Raw genomic sequence first — 21,520 nt, 5'->3', positions numbered from 1 at the left:
TCAGCCTCAAATGAGTACCTGGTGCGGTGTGTAAACACCACCACTGGGGAGACAAAGGCGGCCGGGCGTGGTGTTGGCCACCCACCCCCTCGTGTGCCGTGCCGGCCTTCATAGGTGCTCGCTCACAGCACTTGCCCCCACAGTCTGCTAAGGCTACAATCTTTGTCTTTGAGCGGTAGTGCAGCGGTTAGCGCACTGCACTGTTAGCCCGGTGACCCGAGTTCAATTCCCGTTAACGGCCAACATCAGTGACGATTATCTGAACCAGTCCTGCTGGTTCCTCCCCTAGGTCGACTCGGCCTCCAGTGAGTACTCGCTGTAGTGGTGTGTCAAACGACGCCTTTGTCTTTATCTGTATCTATTCACTTCCTTTGGACCCTTCTTTAACCCGTGGGTGACTTTGAACTCCACTAGTGGACATTTGGAAGCGGTCTCTGCCACCGTCTGTAGGCAACCGACTGACGGACAGAGGAACGGGGGGGGGGGGGGACTGTAAATAATGTTGTCGTCATTTTGATGAAGTTACACGGCGGTGGTTGTTGTTGTGATTGCGTAGCTGTCAACAGACACGGTTCACCCCGTATTCTTGTCCAGGGAAATTGAGTATCCAGGTCCATACGGCGGACAGCCGTTTCAATACGGGCAGCACATTGCTTTTTGTTGTCTATGTGTTTGTGTTTCTCCCTTGTGATGATGGGACTTTGTAGGATGAACGTTGAGATTTTAAGGGGCACGGGGTGACCAATCAGGTGTCTAAATTGGTCTGTAATAGGGTGAGGCACTGATAAGGGCTTGACATCTGTGTGTGGTTGGTGGGTTTCTCAGGGAAACATCTGGGAGCAGGTGCTGCAGGTTTCGTTCGTGCTGGAAGTCGTCACGACCATTCCCTTCATCATCACGGTGAGGCTGGTGGGATCGGGAGCAGTTTGGCACGGATTAGCAGCGGTTGGCTATGTACGGTGCAAAAGAAGTTCTACATTAATACACACTGCCCATAGACTCAACACTGCCCATAAACTAACACTGCCCATAGACTAACACTGCTCATAGACTCACCACTGCTTTTAGACTGCCCATAGACTCACCACTGCTTATAGACTAACACTGCCCATAGACTCAACACTGCCCATAGACTCAACAGTGCCCATAGACTCAACACTGCCCATAAACTAACACTGCCCATAGACTAACACTGCTCATAGACTCACCACTGCTTATAGACTGCCCATAGACTAACCACTGCTTATAGACTAACACTGCCCATAGACTCAACACTGCCCATAGACTCAACATTGCCCATAGACTCAACACTGCCCATAGACTCAACACTACCCATAGACTCAACACTGCCCATAGACTCAACACTACCCATAGACGAACACTACCCATAGACTAACACTGCAACATAGACTAACACTACCCATAGACTCAATAATACCCATAGACTCAACACTGCCCATAGGCTCAACACTGCCCATAGACTCAACACTACCCATAGACTCAACACTGCCCATAGACGAACACTACCCATAGACTCAACACTACCCATAGACTCAACACTACCCATATACTCAACACTGCCCATAGACTCAACACTGCCCATAGACTCAACACTGCCCATAGACTCAACACTACCCATAGACTCAACACTACCCATAGACTCAACACTACCCATATACTCAACACTACCCATAGACTCAACACTGCCCATAGACTCAACACTACCCATAGACTCAACACTACCCATAGACTCAACACTACCCATAGACTCAACACTGCCCATAGACTAACACTACCCATAGACTCAACACTGCCCATAGACTCAACACTGCACATAGACTCAACACTGCCCATAGACTCAGCACTGCCCACAGACTCAACACTGCCCATAGACTCAACACTACCCATAGACTCAACACTGCCCATAGACTAACACTGCCCATAGACTCAACACTGCACATAGACTCAACACTACCCATAGACTCAACACTGCCCATAGACTAACACTGCCCATAGACTCAGCACTGCCCATAGACTCAACACTGCCCATAGACTCAACACTACCCATAGACTCAACACTGCCCATAGACTCAACACTGCCCATAGACTCAACACTACCCATAGACTCAACACTGCCCATAGACTCAACACTACCCATAAACTCAACACTGCCCATAGATTCAACACTGCCCATAGACTCAACACTACCCATAGACTCAACACTGCCCATAGATTCAACACTGCCCATAGATTCAACACTGCCCATAGATTCAACACTGCCCATAGACTCAACACTGCCCATAGATTCAACACTGCCCATAGACTCAACACTGCCCATAGACTCAACACTGCCCATAGACTCAACACTGCCCATAGACTCAACACTGCCCATAGATTCAACACTGCCCATAGATTCAACACTGCCCATAGACTCAACACTGCCCATAGATTCAACACTGCCCATAGACTCAACACTGCCCATAGACTCAACACTGCCCATAGACTCAACACTGCCCATAGACTCAACACTGCCCATAGATTCAACACTGCCCATAGATTCAACACTGCCCATAGACTCAACACTGCCCATAGACTAACACTGCACCAACGATACCGCCAGCTGTGAGTTGGTGGAGGCCGCCACTCCCTCACGCTGGGGAGCCTCACAGAGATGTACATGCGCACTGCCACTTGGTATCGACAATATCGACATGTATCGACATATCGACTTGTTATCAACATATCGACTTGTTATCGACTTGTTATCGACTTGTATCGATGTGTATCGGATCTCGGAACATTTCAAAGGGCACCAAACAATGACGAAAATAATGGTGACGTGATCACAACGACGATGATGATGAAGACAATGATGCAGATGACGACGATGACGACGATGAAGACGATGACGACGAAGGTGATGAAGACGAGGAAGACGTTGATAAAGATATAGACAATCAGGAAAATGACGATGAAGATGATGACGACGATGACGATTATGAAGATGAAGAGAATGATGACGACGAAGGCGACGAAGACGATGATGACGTTGTTGTTGTCGTTGTTGTTGTCGCTCTGCAGATATTCGTCAACCACCTGCGCAGCGCCTTCATCCCGGTCTTCCTCAACTGCTGGCTCGCCAAGCTGGCTCTGCAGAACCTCATCGTGAGCACAGTCGCCCGCACGCTCCAACAACCGCCGCTTCCCATCGCTGCCCCTGCAGATCGCTGATCTTGCGGATCGCTGATCTTGCGCCCCACCACTGCCCATCCCTGCCCACATTGCTGCCCCCGTCGCTGCCCCTGCCACCGCCGTTCGCTGCCCTCACCGCTGCCCATCGCTGCCTCCTCCGTTACTCATCGCTGCCCAACCCCCGTCGCTGGCCATCGCTGCCCCCTCTACTGCCTATCGCTGCCCCCGTGCTGCCCATTGCTGCCCCCTCCGCGGCCCATCGATGCCCCCGCAGCAGCAGCAGCATTGCAATACAAATACGGGAGTAGAATTTCTATGATGGGGTCTTAAATGCAAGCGCGTATCCAGACACCGATAACCGTGCTCCCGGCACACGAAAACAAACTGGGTCTTGAGTTGAACCAGGACGGCTGAGTCTCAACCGCACCGTCGTCACCATCACCATCGTCATCATCATCATGGTCATCATCATCGTCATCATCATCTTGATCATAATCACCGTCATCACCGTTATCATCACCATCGTCGTCATCATCATCACCATCATCATCGTCATCACCATCATCGTCATCACCATCATCATCACTGTCGTCATCATCATTGTTATCATCATCAACATCATCAACATCGTCATCGTCACCATCATTGTCTGCACCGTCGTCATCACCATCGTCATCATCATCGTCATCACCATCGTCATCATCACTGTCATCATCATCGTCATTATCACCATCGTTATCGTCATCATCACCGTCGTCTTCGCCATCGTCGTGCTTACCGGTTGCTTTGTTGTTCCCCTGCCACCAGAACGATCTGCACCGCGCCATACAGCGTGCCCAGTCGGCCATGTTCAACCAGGTCCTCATGCTCATCTCCACGCTGGTCTGCCTCATGTTCACATTGTGAGTGGCCGCTCACCTCACCTCACCGCACCTCACCACACGTCACCCTTGAAGAAGCCGGGATCTCAGAGGTAGGTCTGTGATATCCACTTCCGTAGGCCGTTATGTGTGGACTAGAGCATCACTTGAAGAGGACGGGAGCTCAGAGGTAGGTCTGTGATGTCCACTTCCACGCTGTGCTCTGATTTCCAAACGGATTCTTTCTCAGGCGACAAGCAACGCTTATGGAAAGCGCATTCGACGTAGCATTTCGGCGAAAGTTTTTATTTTAAAAAAATCCATAATAGAGTTTTTTTTTGGGTTAGATCGCGTAAATATATAAACGTGTCGTTAAACCCGCCACCACCCGACACAGCCAACTAGTAAGATTTGTCACGTAAACAGAACGTGGCCAATTCGTCACTAGTACAGCACTAGTGTATAGTGTAGTGTATAGTGTAGTGTATAGTGTAGTGTATAGTGTAGTGTATAGTGTAGTGTATAGTGTAGTGTATAGTAGTATATAGTGTAGTGTATAGTGTAGTGCAGGGGTCCTCAAACTACGGCCCGCGGGCCACATGCGGCCCACCGAGGGCATTTATCCGGCCCATGGTCACTAATTGGGCTGCGCTTGTGAGCACTCATTTGGCTGCGCTGGTGAGCACTAATTGGGCTGCGCTGGTGAGCACTCATTGGGCTGCGGTGGTGGGCACTGATTTGGCTGCGCTGGTGAGCACTCATTGGGCTGCGCTGGTGAGCACTCATTTGGCTGCGCTGGTGAGCACTCATTGGGCTGCGTTGGTGAGCACTCATTGGGCTGCGGTGGTGGGCACTGATTGGGCTGCGGTGGCGAGCACTGATTTGGCTGCGCTGGTGAGCACTGATTGAGCTGCGGCGGTGGGCAATGATTGAGCTGCGGCGGTGGGCACTCATTGGGCTGCGCTGGTGAATGGTTCAATGGGCCAATTGACTGGACTTGCCCCCCAGGCCTAAGGCTGCCAGCCCTCCCCTGGTTGTGCTTGACTGGCTCTCCCTCCCTCAGCCTCCTCACTTGCCCCTCGGCTCCACTCCCAGTGATATTCCTGTGCGCTGAGTAAATGATAGAGGGGTAATAACAGAGTGATCTCTGATCTCTGGAGGGGCTGCCTGCTGTTTTCCCGTGCTGGTCAGTGACAGACAGCCGAGGAGTAGGAAACCCAATTTAAATGACAGTAAGTGCATTTATATTCTGATTGCTATTCAATTATATGAGGTTATATGTTGTATGTTGTGTAAGCCTCGGTTCATACTGTTGCGATCTCTGAGCAGTGCGAGTTCAGCCATATGCTTGTATGGCTGAACTTGCATTAGATTCGGAAGAAAAAAGGCACATGTGCCTTCTTTTTTCCTGCAGTAGATCGCATGGGTCTTCTCCCCCATGCGATCAGATTCCTATGCGAGTTCGCAGATCGCACTGCGATCTGTGAACAAAACTGCAGGTGTAATTAACTTTTTAATGGCACCCGCACCAGTGTGAGCCTGGGGTAAAAGCAGACTGCATTGATGGGCAGTGCAGTCTGTATGTCTCTGTGTGGGCAAGGTTATTGCTGGTATATTGTTTTTGTAGCGCTGTATATATATTGGTATTTTACTAATAGCAATTTTGACTCCCTAGGAAACAATGATGTCAAGAAAGAGAAAAATTGACTCGGAGTGTAGGATATTCAAAAAACAGTGGACTTATGATTACTTTTTCATGCAGTACAAGGAAAGAGCTGTGTGTCTGATATGCCAGAATATAGTGTCTGTGTTCAAAGAATACAATTTATGTCGACACTATGAAACTCAACATAAAGATAAATATGATTGTTTGGTCGGAGAAGTGAGAAAAGATAAAATATTAAAACTGAAAAATACATTAACAACTCAGCAAAATACTTTTGTGAAGCAGAAGCAGCTAAATATTTCATCACTGCGAGCAAGTTTTCAAGTTGCCAAGCTAATAGCGTGCACTGGCAGACCATTCGTTGAGGGAGAATTTGTTAAAGAATGCCTTCTTTCTGTTGCCAAAGAGATGTGTACAGAGAAGGCCGATTTATTTATTACAGTGAGTCTTTCAGGACCAACAATTACACGGAGGATTGAAGAAATGGGAGAATTTCCATCAGCATTTGCAAAACTCCACAAAAAAACTTTCCTATTTTTCCTTGGCACTCGACGAAAGCAATGATGTTCGTGATTCTGCACAACTTCTAATTTTTATTCGTGGGACGAATGACTATTTCGAAGTCACAGAAGAGCTTGCTGCACTGCAAAGCATCAAAGGAACAACTACAGGAGAGGATATCTATGAAAAGGTTTGCCAAACTGTGAATGGTTTGGAGCTGAACTGGGCTAAACTAGCCAGTGTGACAACTGATGGTGCTCCTAGCATGGTGGGGTCTAAGAAAGGAGTAATTGCTCGCATTAACCAAGAGATGGACAAACATAACCATTCTCATCCAATAGCCATACACTGCCTCATCCACCAACAAGCGCTGTGTAGTAAATCACTGAAGTGGGACTGTTAACTTCATTAGAGCTCATGCACTAAACCACAGACAATTTCAGGAATTTCTGTCTGAGCTAAATGTTGACTATGAAGATGTTCTGTACCACACAGAAGTCCGTTGGCTGAGTCGAGGGAGAGTTTTGAAACGTTTCTATGACTTACTTCCACAGATTACAGCTTTTCTGTTTTCAAAAAACAAAGAAGTACCAGAGCTCAATGATGCAGAATGGAAATGGCACCTTGCCTTTCTGACAGATGTAACAGAGCTACTCAACAGTTTCAATGTGCAACTTCAAGGAAAGGGGTAGCTCATCTGTGATATGCAATCGCACGTCAAAGCATTTGAAGTAAAATTAGGCCTCATCCAACAAGTGAAGGAGGTAAACTTCTGCCATCTCCCCACAACTCAAAATCTGTTAGCGGAAAAACCATTGGTTGCATTCCCAAACAAAACATGTGTGGATTCACTGGAAAAATTGCAAAAGGAGTTCCAATTTAGATTTAAAGAGCTTCATCCCCTTGAACAGGACATACAGCTTTTCCGTAACCCATTTTCTATTGACATTGAAAATGTGGATACAATTTACCAAATGGAACTGGCTGAACTGCAGAATTGTGACTCTCTGAAAGACGCATTCAAGTCAAGCAGCCTTCATAATTTCTATGCATTTCTCCCCTCTGAGACATATCCTCATCTCACGAACCATGCACTCAAAATGGCAACCATCTTTGGCAGCGCTTATGTCTGTGAACAAACTTTTTCCAGAATGGAACATTTGAAATCTCCAACCAGATCTAGACTAACGGATGCACACTTGCATCACTTGTTACGACTAGCAGTGACAAATATGGAACCGGACATTGACCATCTCATTAGCCAAAAGCAGGCCCATAGTTCCCATTGAAATACTGGCAAGTTTGTTGATTTAACTTTACTTGTTCTTCATTTAAATATTGTATTTGTTCCCGTTTTGTTTCTTCACTTCAAAATAAGATATATGCAGTGTGCATAGGAATTTGTTAATAGTTTTTGTTAACTATAGTCCGGCCCTCCAACGGTCTGAGGGACAGTGAACTGGCCCCCTGTTTAAAAAGTTTGAGGACCCCTGGTGTAGTGTATAGTGTAATGTATAGTGTAGTGTATAGTAGTGTAGTGTATAGTAGTGCAGTGTATAGTAGGGTAGTGTATAGTGTAGTGTATAGTAGTATATAGTGTAGTGTATAGTGTAGTGTATAGTGTAGTGTATAGTGTAGTGTATACTGTAGTGTATAGTGTAGTATACTAGTACAGCACACCGGTTGTGTGTTGGAGAGCCAAGCCACAACATTTACAGTCTGAGTACGACGTTTCGCCACTAATCACAACGGGCATCATCGGTCGGCATGTTTTAAAACATAACTTATTAAATTCATTTTAAAGTCCCTGTTTCCCCCCCCCGCCCCCATTTCCCTGCCGGCAGCATTTGCGGCATCCAGCACCTGGAGCGCGCTGGCGGCAGCCTGTCGCTCTTCGACTCCCTTTACTTCTGCATCGTCACCTTCTCCACCGTGGGATTCGGCGACGTGACGCCACAGATCTGGCCCTCTCAGCTCCTCGTCGCCTTCATGATCTGTGTGGCACTCATGGTGCTGCCCGTGCAGGTGAGGGCAGGCCCAGGGCGGGGGGTGGGTCAATGGCACAAATCGCGTCCCGAGCAGGAAAATTCACCGCGAATCACACTGGGACGTGATGGGTCCTCTCTCCGTGCCAACGAAGCCTCGGGGTGTCCAGGGCGGTGGGGGGCGAGGAGGAGGGGGGGTCCGTGGTTCGTCCGGCGCGGCACGCGAGCCGCTCGGGATGCGGATCCACGGCGCGAGAGTTCTGAGTTCGGGCGGCCACAATCCGGCAACGCACTCCTGCTGTTGTGGAGTGACTCATGCAGCCAGCTATGGCTGCAAAGTTTGGTCGTACATGTTATGTAGATCGTTTGTTGTTAAATTTGAATCACAGTTCCTGTGATCACTATTACATTGCTTTTATAGTTTTATTTTGGTGATTTTGAAAACTTTTGGTTCAGCCATGGTTGTTTGTTGTAGTACAGAGTTAGCCTGATAACTTTAATCTAAATTGTCTTATGGTTGTTATTGTTTGACTTGCATTCCACTGGGATTTTTGCACACAGCGTTGAAATGCGGCGCTTTTTTCTGGAAGACTTTGCTGTTTTTCCCAGGATTTTTCTGTTGCGCATAGTCATTCTAGATTTGAAGCTTTCGTGACTGCAAGGATTCACACTCTTAGGATTTTTTGTTAAAGTCACGTAGGTAGAAAATTCAAAATAAATAATAAAAATTATAGAAATAATAATTGAATAATAATAAATAATTATATTATTTATATTATTATTTCAATTTTTTTACCTACGTGACTTTACCGAAAAAACCTAAGAGTATGCGCATAGTCACTTTATGATGTTTCTTGTTCGTGTTTTTGTTGCGGTTGCACCCAAGTCAAGAGCCGCATGGCTCACAGGGTTATCTCCATACTGTATATATAAGACAAAGTTGTGATTATGTGTGTCTGTTCAAAATGTTTAGCGTACTTCCCGACATGCAACAAACTTTAAATTTGCCATGTGGGTACTTTCCAGACTGTACACCATGCAAAAATTATAAAAATACACTTTTTGGGGGGGGGAGCTCAATAATGCATTTATTTTTTGCACGGCGCGCTGTGACGTCAAATCTGTCACGTGACCCGCGCATGTGGAAGCGTCACGCATTATAGTGTCGTGGTTAGCGCGCTGCGCTACGAACCCGGCGACCCGAGTTCGATAGCCGCTCAAGGCCACCACCGGTGACGATTATTTGAACCGGTCTTGGGCCTCCCCTAGGTCGACTCAGCCTCAAACGAGTAACTGCTGTGGTGTGTGAACATCGCCACTGGGGAGACAAAGGCGGCCGTGCGTGGTGAATCCAAGCCCCGGCGAAGCCGGGTAGTAAAGCTAGTTTACAATAAAAATGAAAATGAAAAACTGAACACGGTGGCAGCGAGGGGGGTTCGCGGAGGGGGCACGAGTCGAAACCACTCCTCGCCTCTCCTCCTCCACCCCCTGTCCCTCTGCAGTTCGAGCAGCTCGCCTTCCTGTGGATGGAGCGGCAGAAGTGCGGCGGCAACTACAGCCGCTACCGCGCGCTCACAGAGCGCCACGTGGTGTTGTGCGTGAGCTCCCTCAAGATCGACGTCCTCGTCGACTTCCTCAACGAGTTCTACGCTCACCCCCTGCTCCAGGCACTCCTCGCCCCCCCCCTCACCATCACACTCCCTCCCTCACCATCACACTCCCTCACTCACACTCCCTCACTCACCATCACACTCCCTCACTCACAATCCCTCACTCACCATCACACTCCCTCACTCACACTCCCTCACTCACACTCACACTCCCTCACTCACCATCACACTCCCTCTCTCACTATCACACTCCCTCCCTCACCATCACACTCCCTCACTCACACTCCCTCACTCACCATCACACTCCCTCACTCACACTCCCTCTCTCACCATCACACTCTCTCTCACACTCCCTCACTCACCATCACACTCCCTCTCTCACTCTCCCTCACTCACCATCACACTCCCTCTCTCACTCTCCCTCTCTCACCATCACACTCCCTCTCTCACACTCCCTCACTCACCATCACACTCCCTCACTCAGCATCACACTCCCTCACTCACAATCCCTCACTCACCATCACACTCCCTCACTCACCATCACACTCCCTCTCTCACTCTCCCTCACTCACCATCACACTCCCTCTCTCACTCTCCCTCTCTCACCATCACACTCCCTCTCTCACACTCCCTCACTCACCATCACACTCCCTCACTCACCATCACACTCCCTCTCTCACTCTCCCTCTCTCACCATCACACTCCCTCACTCACACTCCCTCACTCACCATCACACTCCCTCTCTCACACTCCCTCACTCACCATCACACTCCCTCACTCACCATCACACTCCCTCTCTCACAATCCCTCTCTCACCATCACACTCCCTCTCTCACACTCCCTCACTCACCATCACACTCTCTCTCTCACAATCCCTCTCTCACCATCACACTCCCTCTCTCACACTCCCTCACTCACCATCACACTCTCTCTCACCATCACACTCTCTCTCTCACCATCACGCTCTGATCCCTCAACCCCTGCCCAACTTACCCCTCCCATACAATCTCCCACCCCCCCCATCCCCCCCCCCCCCCCCCACGTGCCGCAGGACTGCTTCGTGGTGATCCTCTGCCCGTCGGAGATGGACCCGCAGGTTCGCCACGTCCTGCAGATCCCCATGTGGTACCAGCGCGTCATCTACGTGCAGGGCTCGGCACTCAAGGACCAGGACCTGGCACGCGCCAAGTACGGGAGGCCACCCCCCCAACCCCTCCCCTCAAACACCTCCCCCCAACCCCCACCCCCAAACCCCAAACCCCTCCCCCCACCCCCCCAAACATCTCCCCCCACCCCCCCAAACATCTCCCCCCACCCCCCCAAACATCTCCCCCCCACCCCCCCAATCCCCTCCCCCCACCCCCAACCTCTCCCCCCTAACCCCTCCCCCCACCCCACCAACCCCTCCCCCCACCCCCTAACCCCCCCACCCCCTAACCCCCTCACCCCCCCAAACCCCTTCCCACCCCCCAACCTCTCCCCCCCAACCCCTCCCCCACCCCCCGAACCGCTCCCCCCAACCCCACCGCCGAGTGGCGCTCCCCGCCCTCCCTCTCGCTTCACCGCTCGCTGTCACCCTGGCCACGCAGAGCCAGAGACTCGCTATGGGACCCGGCTGGGTGGTGTGTGGGTGGCTGGGTGTCTGGGTGTGTGTGTGGGTGGGTGTGTGTGGGTGGGTGGGTGGGTGGCTGGGTGTGTGGGTGGCTGGGTGTGTGGGTGGCTGGGTGTGTGGGTATGTGTGTGGCTGGGTGTGTGGCTGGGTGTGTGTGTGGGTGTGTGACTGGGTGGGTGGGTGTGTGACTGGGTGGGTGGGTGTGTGGGTGGGTGGGTGTGTGGGTGGCTGGGTGTGTGTGTGTGTGGGTGTGTGGGTGGGTGTGTGGGTGGGTGTGTGGGTGGGTGTGTGGGTGGGTGTGGGTGGGTGTGTGGGTGGGTGTGTGGGTGGCTGGATGGGTGGGTGGGTTTCCAGGTGTGTGGCTAGGTGTGTGTGTGGCTGGGTGGGTGGCTGGATGGCTGGGTGGGAATGCATTGTAGCAGAGAGTGAATTCACGTTCCTTCGCTCACGCCGATCTCGCATCGACAACAACGACATCGGGTGGCGTGAGTGCATTCGTGTCTGTGTGTCTCTGAATGCGTCTCCGTGTCTGTGTGTCTCTGAATGCGTCTCCGTGTCTGTGTCTCTGCAGGTGTCTTCGTGTCTGTGTGTCTCTGCATGAGTCTCCGTGTCTGTGTGTCTCTGCGTGTGTCTCCGTGTCCGTGTGTCTCTGCAGGTGTCTCCGTGTCTGTGTGTCTCTGCGTGGGTCTCCATGTCCGTGTGTCTCTGCATGAGTCTCCGTGTCTGTGTGCCTCTGCGTGTGTCTCCGTGTCTGTGTGTCTTTGCGTGTGTCTCCGTGTCTGTGTGTCTCTGCGTGTGTCTCCGTGTCCGTGTGTCTCTGCGTGTGTCTGTGTGTCTCTGCATGAGTCTCCGTGTCTGTGTGTCTCTGCATGAGTCTCCGTGTCTGTATGTCTCTGCATGAGTCTCCGTGTCTGTGTGTTTTTGCAAGTGTCTCTGTGTCTGTGTGTCTCTGCGTGTGTCTGTGTGTCTCTGCATGAGTCTCCGTGTCTGTGTGTCTCTGCAAGTGTCTCCGTGTCTGTGTGTCTCTGCGTGTGTCTGTGTGTCTGTGTGTCTCTGCAGGTGTCTCCGTGTCTGTGTGTCTCTGCAGGTGTCTCCGTGTCTGTGTGTCTCTGCGTGTGTTTCCGTGTGTCTCTGCGTGTGTCTCCGTGTCTGTATGTCTCTGCGTGTGTCTCCGTGTCTGTGTGTCTATCTCCACGTCTCCGTGTGTCTCCGTGCCACTGCGTGGGACAATCACCACGGGTTCGTCCGTTATCTTTTAAAATCGTTCTCCCAAGCGCCACAGTCGTCGTCATTCTTAACGGAATGGGCGTCCCACCGGCTGTGTTGTCCCGCGGCGGCTGCAGGATCGACAGCGCCCAGGTGTGCTTCGTGCTGACCAGCCGCAACGAGGATCGCATCGCCGCGGTGAGCACCGCCTCCCGGTAGGGGGGGGGGCAGGGTGGGGGGCCGCTCGTGATCCATGATGTCCGTCACGTGCACGCGTGTGTATGTAGCGGGTCTGCTTCGAACCGCGGTGTCTCCGAGTTATTTTCCCGCTCGCTGTGTCCGGCATCGGCCGACCCTCTCGTGGAGTCTCCGAGTTATTTTCCCGCTCGCTGTGTCCGGCATCCGCCTACCCTCTCGTGGTGTACCCGAGTTATTTTCCCGCTCGCTGTGTCCGACATCGGCCGACCCTCTCGTGGTGTCCCCGAGTTATTTTCCCGCTCGCTGTGTCCGGCATCGGCCGACCCTCTCGTGGAGTCTCCGCGGAGCCGCGTGACGCGAGTCGGGCCGGGGCAGGGCCCCTGCGTGAGGGGGGCAGCGGTGAGACGCAATGGACGCTCAGGTCGCAGCGTCTCAATGCCAGCCGCATCTTCAGATGTTTGGTGGTGGGGGGGGGGGGGGGTGCAGGGAAGGAAAGGCAAAGGGGCCGTCCATAAATGACGTCACGCACCTGGGGGGGGGGTCAGACATTTGTGACGATGTGTGACGAGGGTGGGGGGGGATTTGAGAAATGTGACGTCACATCAAAATGCGCAAATTTTTTATAAATATAGACAACACGTTCTACTTCATTAAATAGACGTTTTAATAAATGTTTACTCCTACAACATCAGAGTGCAGCGCCACATTAAATACGCACTACAATGACAATAGTTTAAAGCGATTTGAAGCATGTTTCATTTTGGGGGGGGGGGGGGCAGAGCTTTGTGACGTCATATTTTAGGGGGGATCTAACTTTTTGTGACGCCGTGTGATGATGGGGGGGGGGGGGGGTCAAAAATCGTCCAAAATCGAGTGACGTCATTTATGGACGGCCCCAAAAGCCACTGATGCAGATGAAAACAATCGGGGGGGGGGGGGGGTCTTAAGTCTCGACCTGAACCAGGACGGCAGGGCCTCAACCGCGCCGAACTCAAGAGGAGGAGGAGGTGGGGGATAATTCCAGACAGCAGGAGCAGAACGCGAGAGGGAGCGACCTCCTCCCGTGGAACGAATGAGGTTGACGTGACCGGAGCTGCTCCGTGAGGTCCCTCCTAGTGGGTCGGCCAAACACCTTCGAGGTCACCGGAGCCTCCTTTAGGCGGAGGTGCAGGCTACTTTGCCTCCCGCCTTCACCCTGTACCCGCGGTGTGCGTACATCAGGGGTGGTCTGGCCCTGCCAAGGCAACCGCAGGCGGGACTCGAAATTCAATAAATCTCGGAGCAAACCTCGAAAATGAGTTGCGAGTAGCAACATCATCAATACCAGCTAACATCACACGCCTCGCCAAAGAGAAGCAGTTCCAGCCATCGCATTAGAGGTGAGTTAATTGAATGTTTGACCAAATATAACGGGCTAATTTTTAAGTTGATCATTTTGTACGGCCCCGCGAATGATGTTATATGAATATCCAAATGGCCCTTGGCAGAAAAAAGGTTCCCCACCCCTTGGCGTAAAGAAACCCTTCCTCCTGCAGGACCAGCAAACCATCCTGCGGGCGTGGGCCGTGAAAGACTTTGCGCCGGGCTGCCCGCTCTACGTGCAGATCCTGAGACCCGAAAACAAGTTCCACGTCAAGTTCGCGGGTGCGTGCCTCGACAGTGGGGACGTGGCGCGCATTGTGTGCGTGGGGCTTCGTTCGCTCCGTACGTAACCAACTGTGCTAAGCGGAGGTGCAGTGTTGAGTCTATGGGCAGTGTTGAGTCTATGGGCAGTGTTGAGTCTATGGGCAGTGTTGAGTCTATGGGCAGTGTTGAGTCTATGGGCAGTGTTGAGTCTATGGGCAGTGTTGAGTCTATGGGCAGTGTTGAGTCTATGGGCAGTGTTGAGTCTATGGGCAGTGTTGAGTCTATGGGCAGTGTTGAGTCTATGGGTAGTGTTGAGTCTATGGGCAGTGTTGAGTCTATGGGCAGTGTTGAGTCTATGGGCAGTGTTGAGTCTATGGGCAGTGTTGAGTCTATGGGCAGTGTTGAGTCTATGGGCAGTGTTGAGTCTATGGGCAGTGTTGAGTCTATGGGTCGTGTTGAGTCTATGGGTAGTGTTGAGTCTATGGGCAGTGTTGAGTCTATGGGCAGTGTTGAGTCTATGGGTAGTTCTAGATCTAGAAAACCTGAGTCTATGGGTAGTGTTGAGTCTATGGGTAGTGTTGAGTCTATGGGCAGTGTTGAGTCTATGGGTAGTGTTGAGTCTATGGGTAGTGTTGAGTCTATGGGCAGTGTTGAGTCTATGGGTAGTGTTGAGTCTATGGGTAGTGTTGAGTCTATGGGCAGTGTTGAGTCTATGGGCAGTGTTTAGTATATGGGTAGTGTTGAGTCTATGGGTAGTGTTGAGTCTATGGGCAGTGTTGAGTCTATGGGCAGTGTTGAGTCTATGGGCAGTGTGTACGTGTGTGTGTTGAATTTATTTGGCACTGTACGTAGCCAGCCGTGGGCACACGCTGCCTCTGCTCTGAGGTTCCAGCCCCCACCCCCCTTCCCCCCCAGGATCAGAAATAATTGTTTATTCGAGAGAAATCCGATGAGCTATAAAGCTCATTTTTTGACAATTGTCCAGTCGGGTCGCGGGGTCGGCGGCGGTGGGGGTGGTGGGGGTGGTGGGGGTGGTGGGGGTGATTCACTCACCCCCTCCCTCCCTCTCCTCCCTCTCTCCGATCTGCCCGGTCCGTGTGGGCTGCAACAAACTCTCCGTCTGTGCGTGCGGGCAGACCACGTGGTGTGCGAGGAGGAGTTCAAGTACGCGCTGCTGGCGCTCAACTGCGTGTGCCCCGCCACGTCCACGCTCATGACGCTGCTGCTGCACACGTCCCGCGGCCAGTGAGTGATCGCGAGCACGCCAGCCGCGTGTTCGGACCAAAAAACATCCCCCAGCGCCGGGGGACAGTCGCCCTGCGCATCGCTCACTGGGGGATTCACCCGGCGGCGACGACGATGGTGGTGGCAGCGGGAGCGTCACCCCCCCCCCCCCCCACCATTCTGCGAAAAATAAACTCGGCAGGACCCTCCTGCAAAGGAGTCTTGAGACTCGGCGAGGCTCGTCAGGGTGAGCAAGCGGTAATAGTAGTAGTTGGCGTTGGCGAAGAACGCCGCCTTCTTTGAGAAATCTCGTTACAATAAATAATGCACAATGGAGACGAGGCTCAAAAGAAAGCTGTCTCTGGTGTGGATCAATCAGTTTCAAGGACAATGCATATATATTATCAGTGTTTTTCGTTTGAATTCTGACCACAAGCATTGTGGTTAATGCAGACATGATTCCTTGTAAAAGGATGCAGTTTGGTGTTTTAACATCCAAACACCTGTTTTGTTGCCAGAAAAAAGGGGGAAAACCTATTCTCATATTTTGGTACTGGCAAAGGAGATCCCATGATGGGTAAAGCACAGTGCCGCAATCACGCGCTTGATGCGCAACGCAGGCAGAACAAAGACCGAGGCGCCTGGGTAGCATCTAGAAGCATCCAGCAGCATCCCGGCGGCTCGTGTGGCGATGCTACACCTGGGCAGCCGTACGACCGCTCCTTCCCACTCGCGCTGCGACGCAGTTCCTTTCGCTCGATCGCGTTACAGGCGACCACCGCACCTGCAAAGTAATTGGTTTCCTGGACGATGTTCGAAAGCGGAGCCGTCATAAGTCGAACCCTTATCTCCCATAGGGCTCAATGTTATAAGATGGGTACTCTTAGGTTTTTTCGGTAAAGTCACGTAGGTAAAAATAAAAAATAAAATAATAGAAGTAATAATATAAATTAAATAATAAATCACGACATTTCGGAGGCAACACAAGTCTCCGTCATCAGGAGGGACCGTCACAGCTAAATTTACTGCATTAAGTGAGGCAAAATTCCAAGAGACAAGCCCTTAAATACAAGTTAAGGGGGAGGGGCTTATCTGAATGTAGTAACCAGGGAATGGAATGTGGAGGTGGTGGGCGGGGCTACAAGAGAAATTGGCGAACGTCAATGTGTGCAAGAGAACAATCGGTGTACCTCGACCTAAACCGGTGTTGGCTGAAAATCCAAATACAAAAAAGGCAGTACTGTTAAACGCTGGGGATGTCAACACTCGGTAAAGTAGAAAAGTACCTGTCAAATAAGATGTGACAAATATGTGTAGTTAAATCTTTACTACATGGTTAATAACATCTTTCCAATGATTACTCAGTTTGTACCCATCATCACGGTTGAAGTTATGTCTGTGTTTGTATATCTGGATGGCTTCGTGTACAAACCTTTGATGGTAGCCAGAAGGTTTGCAGAGTACCTTGGTGTCAGAAAAGACACTATCATGAGAGCCCACAGCGTTGTAGCAATGATCGGCAACGGCGGAAGACTCAATTTTGCCATGTTTCAGATCTGACTTGTGCTCGCGGACACGATTGGAGACATGACGTTTCGTTTCCCCAATGTAACAAAGTTATAAGATCGGGTTCCGTTCCTGGAAACCCGTTACGTGCCGTTAGAAATACCAAAATTGACCACGAAAATTAATGGAAGTCACCCTAACAAACGTTTATCGCAACTTAACGTAACTTTTACAAACATTTATTAAGTAAAGAACAAACACATTTGAAAATCCTCAAGTACTTTTCTGCACGTGCGTCACGTTCCTTCTTCTCGGACGCAGTAGCAAAAGGCGACAATGTTTCAGAAGTTGAAGAAAATTTAGAAAGAAGTCAAAAGTGTCGAGAAAGAGACGCCGCTGCGTTCACTCTCGGCGCAGACGGTCGGGCTACACCGTAGACACGCATACGGCGGAAGAGCAAAGCAGTACCATCAGGCGACGAGTCTCCAGCACGACATATCGCCTGTACACTACACTATACACTACACTATACACTACATAACACTACTACTATACACTACACTACTATATACTACACTACACTACTACACACTACACTATACACTATACTATACGCTACTACTGTACACTACACTACTACTATACACTACACTATACACTACACCACAAGTCTGTGCGTGACACGCGCACACTCGTCGCCAATCGACTCGGCGTCGGTAGCAGTCTCGAGGCGGCCGTAGATGCAAGTTTTTGTCGTTGCTGTGGGGGGGGGGGGTCTTACTGACGATATAGAAAGGTCGCAAGTCGAGCCGTTGTTAAGTCGGGGGTCACCAGTGTAATGGGTTCCGGAGACACTTGTAGAGGTAATTTCTTTATTACGATACCACACTCCAACAGTCCTGATACTCTGTTACAGCCTAGGGACACAGCCTAGGGACACAGCCTACTCTGGCTACGCTCTCGGGTCCTCCGGCTACAATTACCCTAGGGGAGGCTACCTGACCCGACCCAGCCAAGGTGCGGGTCTAGACTCTGGCTTCCCCGGAACTCGCCCTTACAAGGGCGTAGAGCCGGGAGTCCCAGAGTCCCACCGCTGGCCCGCACAGCATCCCGGCCCTTACAAGGATGAGCGGGGCGACTGATCCCGATTGGCTGGGGAGGTCCCCTTTTATGCCCCTTTGCCCATCGAGGGGTGGCGTTGTGTGGGATCATAGATCCCCCGCAGCCCCCTCCTTGGCGGTACGGGGCACCCTTGCAGATGGACCTCATCTACCACTGCCGGTAAGCGTGGCCCATCTACGGCACTACACCAGTATATCCGATTCGCATTCGCGTTACGAAGAAATGTGTTCCCTAATACATTTGTTGCGTTGTACCCAATTTTTGCGTCATGAAAACAACACGCGGCGTTGTTGGAGAACAGACCGCAGTATATCGTGGGACATTTTTGCCATCATATCAAAGTATGAAAAAAATAGGTTTTTGCCCTTTCGAGCAACACAACGGGCGGTGTTGAGATGTTCAAACACTAAATAGACAACTTTTGCAAGGCGTCAAGTCTGCATTGATCACACACGGCACTTATGGTGAACATGTAAATAAACATGCTCTGATCATATAAGCATGTAATGGGACCTCCCTTGCCAGTATTTCTTTTTTTTACCTAATTACTTATACTGGTAGGAACCTCCTGGTTACACCAGCCCACAGGGGATTATTGTGTCCATCCGTCGGTCGTGCAGGGAGGGGCTGGGTGGGGAGGGAGGGGCTGGGTGGGGAGGGAGGGGCTGGGTGGGGAGGGGAGGGTGGGGTGGGGCTGGGTGGGGAGGGGAGGGGCTGGGTGGGCAGGGGCTGGGTGGGGAGGGGAGGGTGGGGAGGGGCTGGGTGGGGAGGGGCTGGGTCGGGAGGGTGGGGAGGGGCTGGGTGGGGAGGGTGGGGCTTGGTGGGGGGTGGGAGGGGTGGGGCTGGGTGGGGAGGGGCTGGTCACCCCGTGGTACCCTTATAAAACGTTTAACCTACTCACGCCGGCTTGTGCCCGCCCTCACAGTCGGGCATATTTGCGGAATACACCACGCCGCCGTTGACCCTGGCCATTGACCGAGCAACCCAACGTTCCTACCAGCTCCCTCAGCAGGAATGTGTTTATACACGCGTGCATTTCCTCTCTCCCTAGCTTTTTTTGCTAAAGTCACGCACATACAAACCATTATTTACAAACGTATTTAGTCTATATAAAAGTTCGAGTGTGCGTATGTACGTCCATGTGTGCGTGTGAGTCCATATATGTGTGTGCGTTGTGTCTGTGCGAGTCCGTGTGTGCGTGTGTCAATGTGTCTGCAAGTCAATGTGTGTGTGTGACAGTCGCTGTGTTTGTTTGTGTATGTCCATGTGTGTGTGTACGGTGTGTGTCAGTCGATGTGTGTGTGTAAGTCCACTTGTGTTTGTTAGTCGATATGTGTGTGTGTAAGTCCATATGTGTGTGCGTAGTTCCATGTGCGTTTGTAAGTCGACGTGTGTGTGCCTCTATGTATGTGTGTGTGTTTAAGTCCATGTGTGTGTGTAAGTCGATGTGTGTGTGAGTCACTGTGTGTCTGTACATCGATATATACGTGCGTAAGTCCATGTGTGATTAGTCGATATGTGTGTGTGTAAGTCCGTATGTTTGTGTGTGTGTAATTCCATGTGTGTGTGATTCAATGTGTGTGTGCGTCGATATGTGAGTGTGTAAGTCGATGTGTGTGTGAGTCGATAAGTCAATGTGTCTGTGCATCGATGTGTGTGTGCGTAAGTCAATGTGTGTGGGTCGATATATGTGTGTGTGAGTCGATGTGTGTGTGTTCGTCCGTGTGTGTGTGTATAAGTCGATGTGTGTGTGTGCAAGTCGATGTGTGTGTTAGTCAATGTGTGTGTGTAAGTCGATGTGTGTCGGAGTCGATGTATGTGTGAGTAAATGTGTGTGTGTGTATGAAAGTCGATGTGTCTGTGTGTGGGTCGATGTGTGTGTGTGTGTATACGTTGTCGTCCGGTTAACCTGTACCCCGCTGACCTAACCCCCGTCCCACCTTGCCTCGCCCCCACCCCGTCCTTATCCCCCCCCCCCCCTAGAGAGGGGCGGCAGTCCCACGACCCCTGGCAGCGGATGTACGGGCGGTGCTCGGGGAACGAGATTTACCACATCCAGCTGTCGGACAGCAAGTTCCTGCGCGAGTACGAGGGCAAGAGCTTCACGTACGCCGCCTTCCACGCGCACAAGAAGTATGCGGGCGTTTCGTTTTTTCTCTCTATCTCTCACGGTGGTGAGATGTTAACTACTTCACCTGGTACGCAGGAGGTCGTGGATTCGATCCTGACCCTGCCGTGCCTACTGCTGTATATTTTGAGTTTGCAATGTCTAATTTTCACTGTTGTCGCATGGATTTATTTCTAATCTCATCTTCATGAGATGTATATGGCGCCTTTGCTAAGGCGCTTTACAGCAATTATAAAGTTGGACATTGCATGACAATAATTTGAAATGAAGAATTGGGTTATTGTAAGTGTTGGTGTAGCTTTGATGCAGTAAAACAAAAGGGATTGATAAGGAGGGGTTGGGATAGGCCTGGTTGTAGTTGGGGGGGCATGGGGGCGACAGAAAACTGGGCCCTCCAGTTTTTTGCCCTCCACGTTTAGAATCCACCTGCTGTAAATTACCACGTGGTGACGATGACGACAAGCCACTTCCGCCGAGCTGTCATTTGTGATCGCCAGGTCGCTTGTGAAAAAGAGCTACGCAGCTCAGTTGGAGCCTCAGCTGGTTAAAGCGACATAGTGTCACAGTTTGCATTGTTTAGAATCAACGTGCTGTAAATTACCACGTGGTGACGATGACGACAAGCCACTTCCGCCGAGCTGTCATTTGTGATCGCCAGGTCGCTTGTGAAAAAGAGCTACGCAGCTCAGTCGGGGCCTTAGCTGGTTAAAGAGAAATGGTGTCACAGTTTGCATTGCTTTCCTAACTGCGATGACATCAGACTGCGACGGAATCGCCGATCTTCTAGACCAGCTGTCTTCACTACATTTTCAGAGGCGGGGGTCACTTTCGCCGATAAGACATCTTCAGTCGTGAGATGTGAAGAGGGCTGCCACACCATCCCAAACCATTGGGGGTTTGACAGCAGCACGATGACGGTGATGATGATGGGGGCTATTCTCACTCTGTTGTGTATTGTCACGGGGGGACCGCATGCCAGGGGCCGCACTAAAGGCCACCAGGGACCACCGGTCGCCCGCCGCGGGCCTCGCAATGAAGAACGCTGCCCGAGATAGTTGCCAATCACGAGAGGCAGGCGGTCGCT

General features: G+C 51.2%; 1 protein-coding gene across 1 annotated transcript in view; it reads left to right on the top strand.

The window, feature by feature from the left end:
• LOC144736552 (potassium channel subfamily T member 1-like) overlaps positions 1-21,520 on the top strand; it is a 68,037-nt gene that overhangs the window by 10,794 nt on the left and 35,723 nt on the right. The window contains exons 7-16 of the mRNA XM_078619102.1: positions 826-900; positions 3,082-3,165; positions 4,000-4,094; positions 8,064-8,244; positions 9,707-9,871; positions 10,866-11,002; positions 12,770-12,830; positions 14,366-14,474; positions 15,593-15,701; positions 20,292-20,441. Coding sequence (XP_078475228.1) covers positions 826-900; positions 3,082-3,165; positions 4,000-4,094; positions 8,064-8,244; positions 9,707-9,871; positions 10,866-11,002; positions 12,770-12,830; positions 14,366-14,474; positions 15,593-15,701; positions 20,292-20,441 — 1,166 coding nt within the window. The remainder of the gene's footprint in view (positions 1-825; positions 901-3,081; positions 3,166-3,999; positions 4,095-8,063; positions 8,245-9,706; positions 9,872-10,865; positions 11,003-12,769; positions 12,831-14,365; positions 14,475-15,592; positions 15,702-20,291; positions 20,442-21,520) is intronic.

The sequence above is a fragment of the Lampetra planeri genome, chromosome 61 (genome assembly GCF_965212315.1).
Source record: "Lampetra planeri chromosome 61, kcLamPlan1.2.h2, whole genome shotgun sequence".
Taxonomy (NCBI): domain Eukaryota; kingdom Metazoa; phylum Chordata; class Hyperoartia; order Petromyzontiformes; family Petromyzontidae; genus Lampetra; species Lampetra planeri.
Note: the sequence above shows the minus strand (reverse complement) of the source record. Positions and strands in the feature narration are given on the sequence as shown.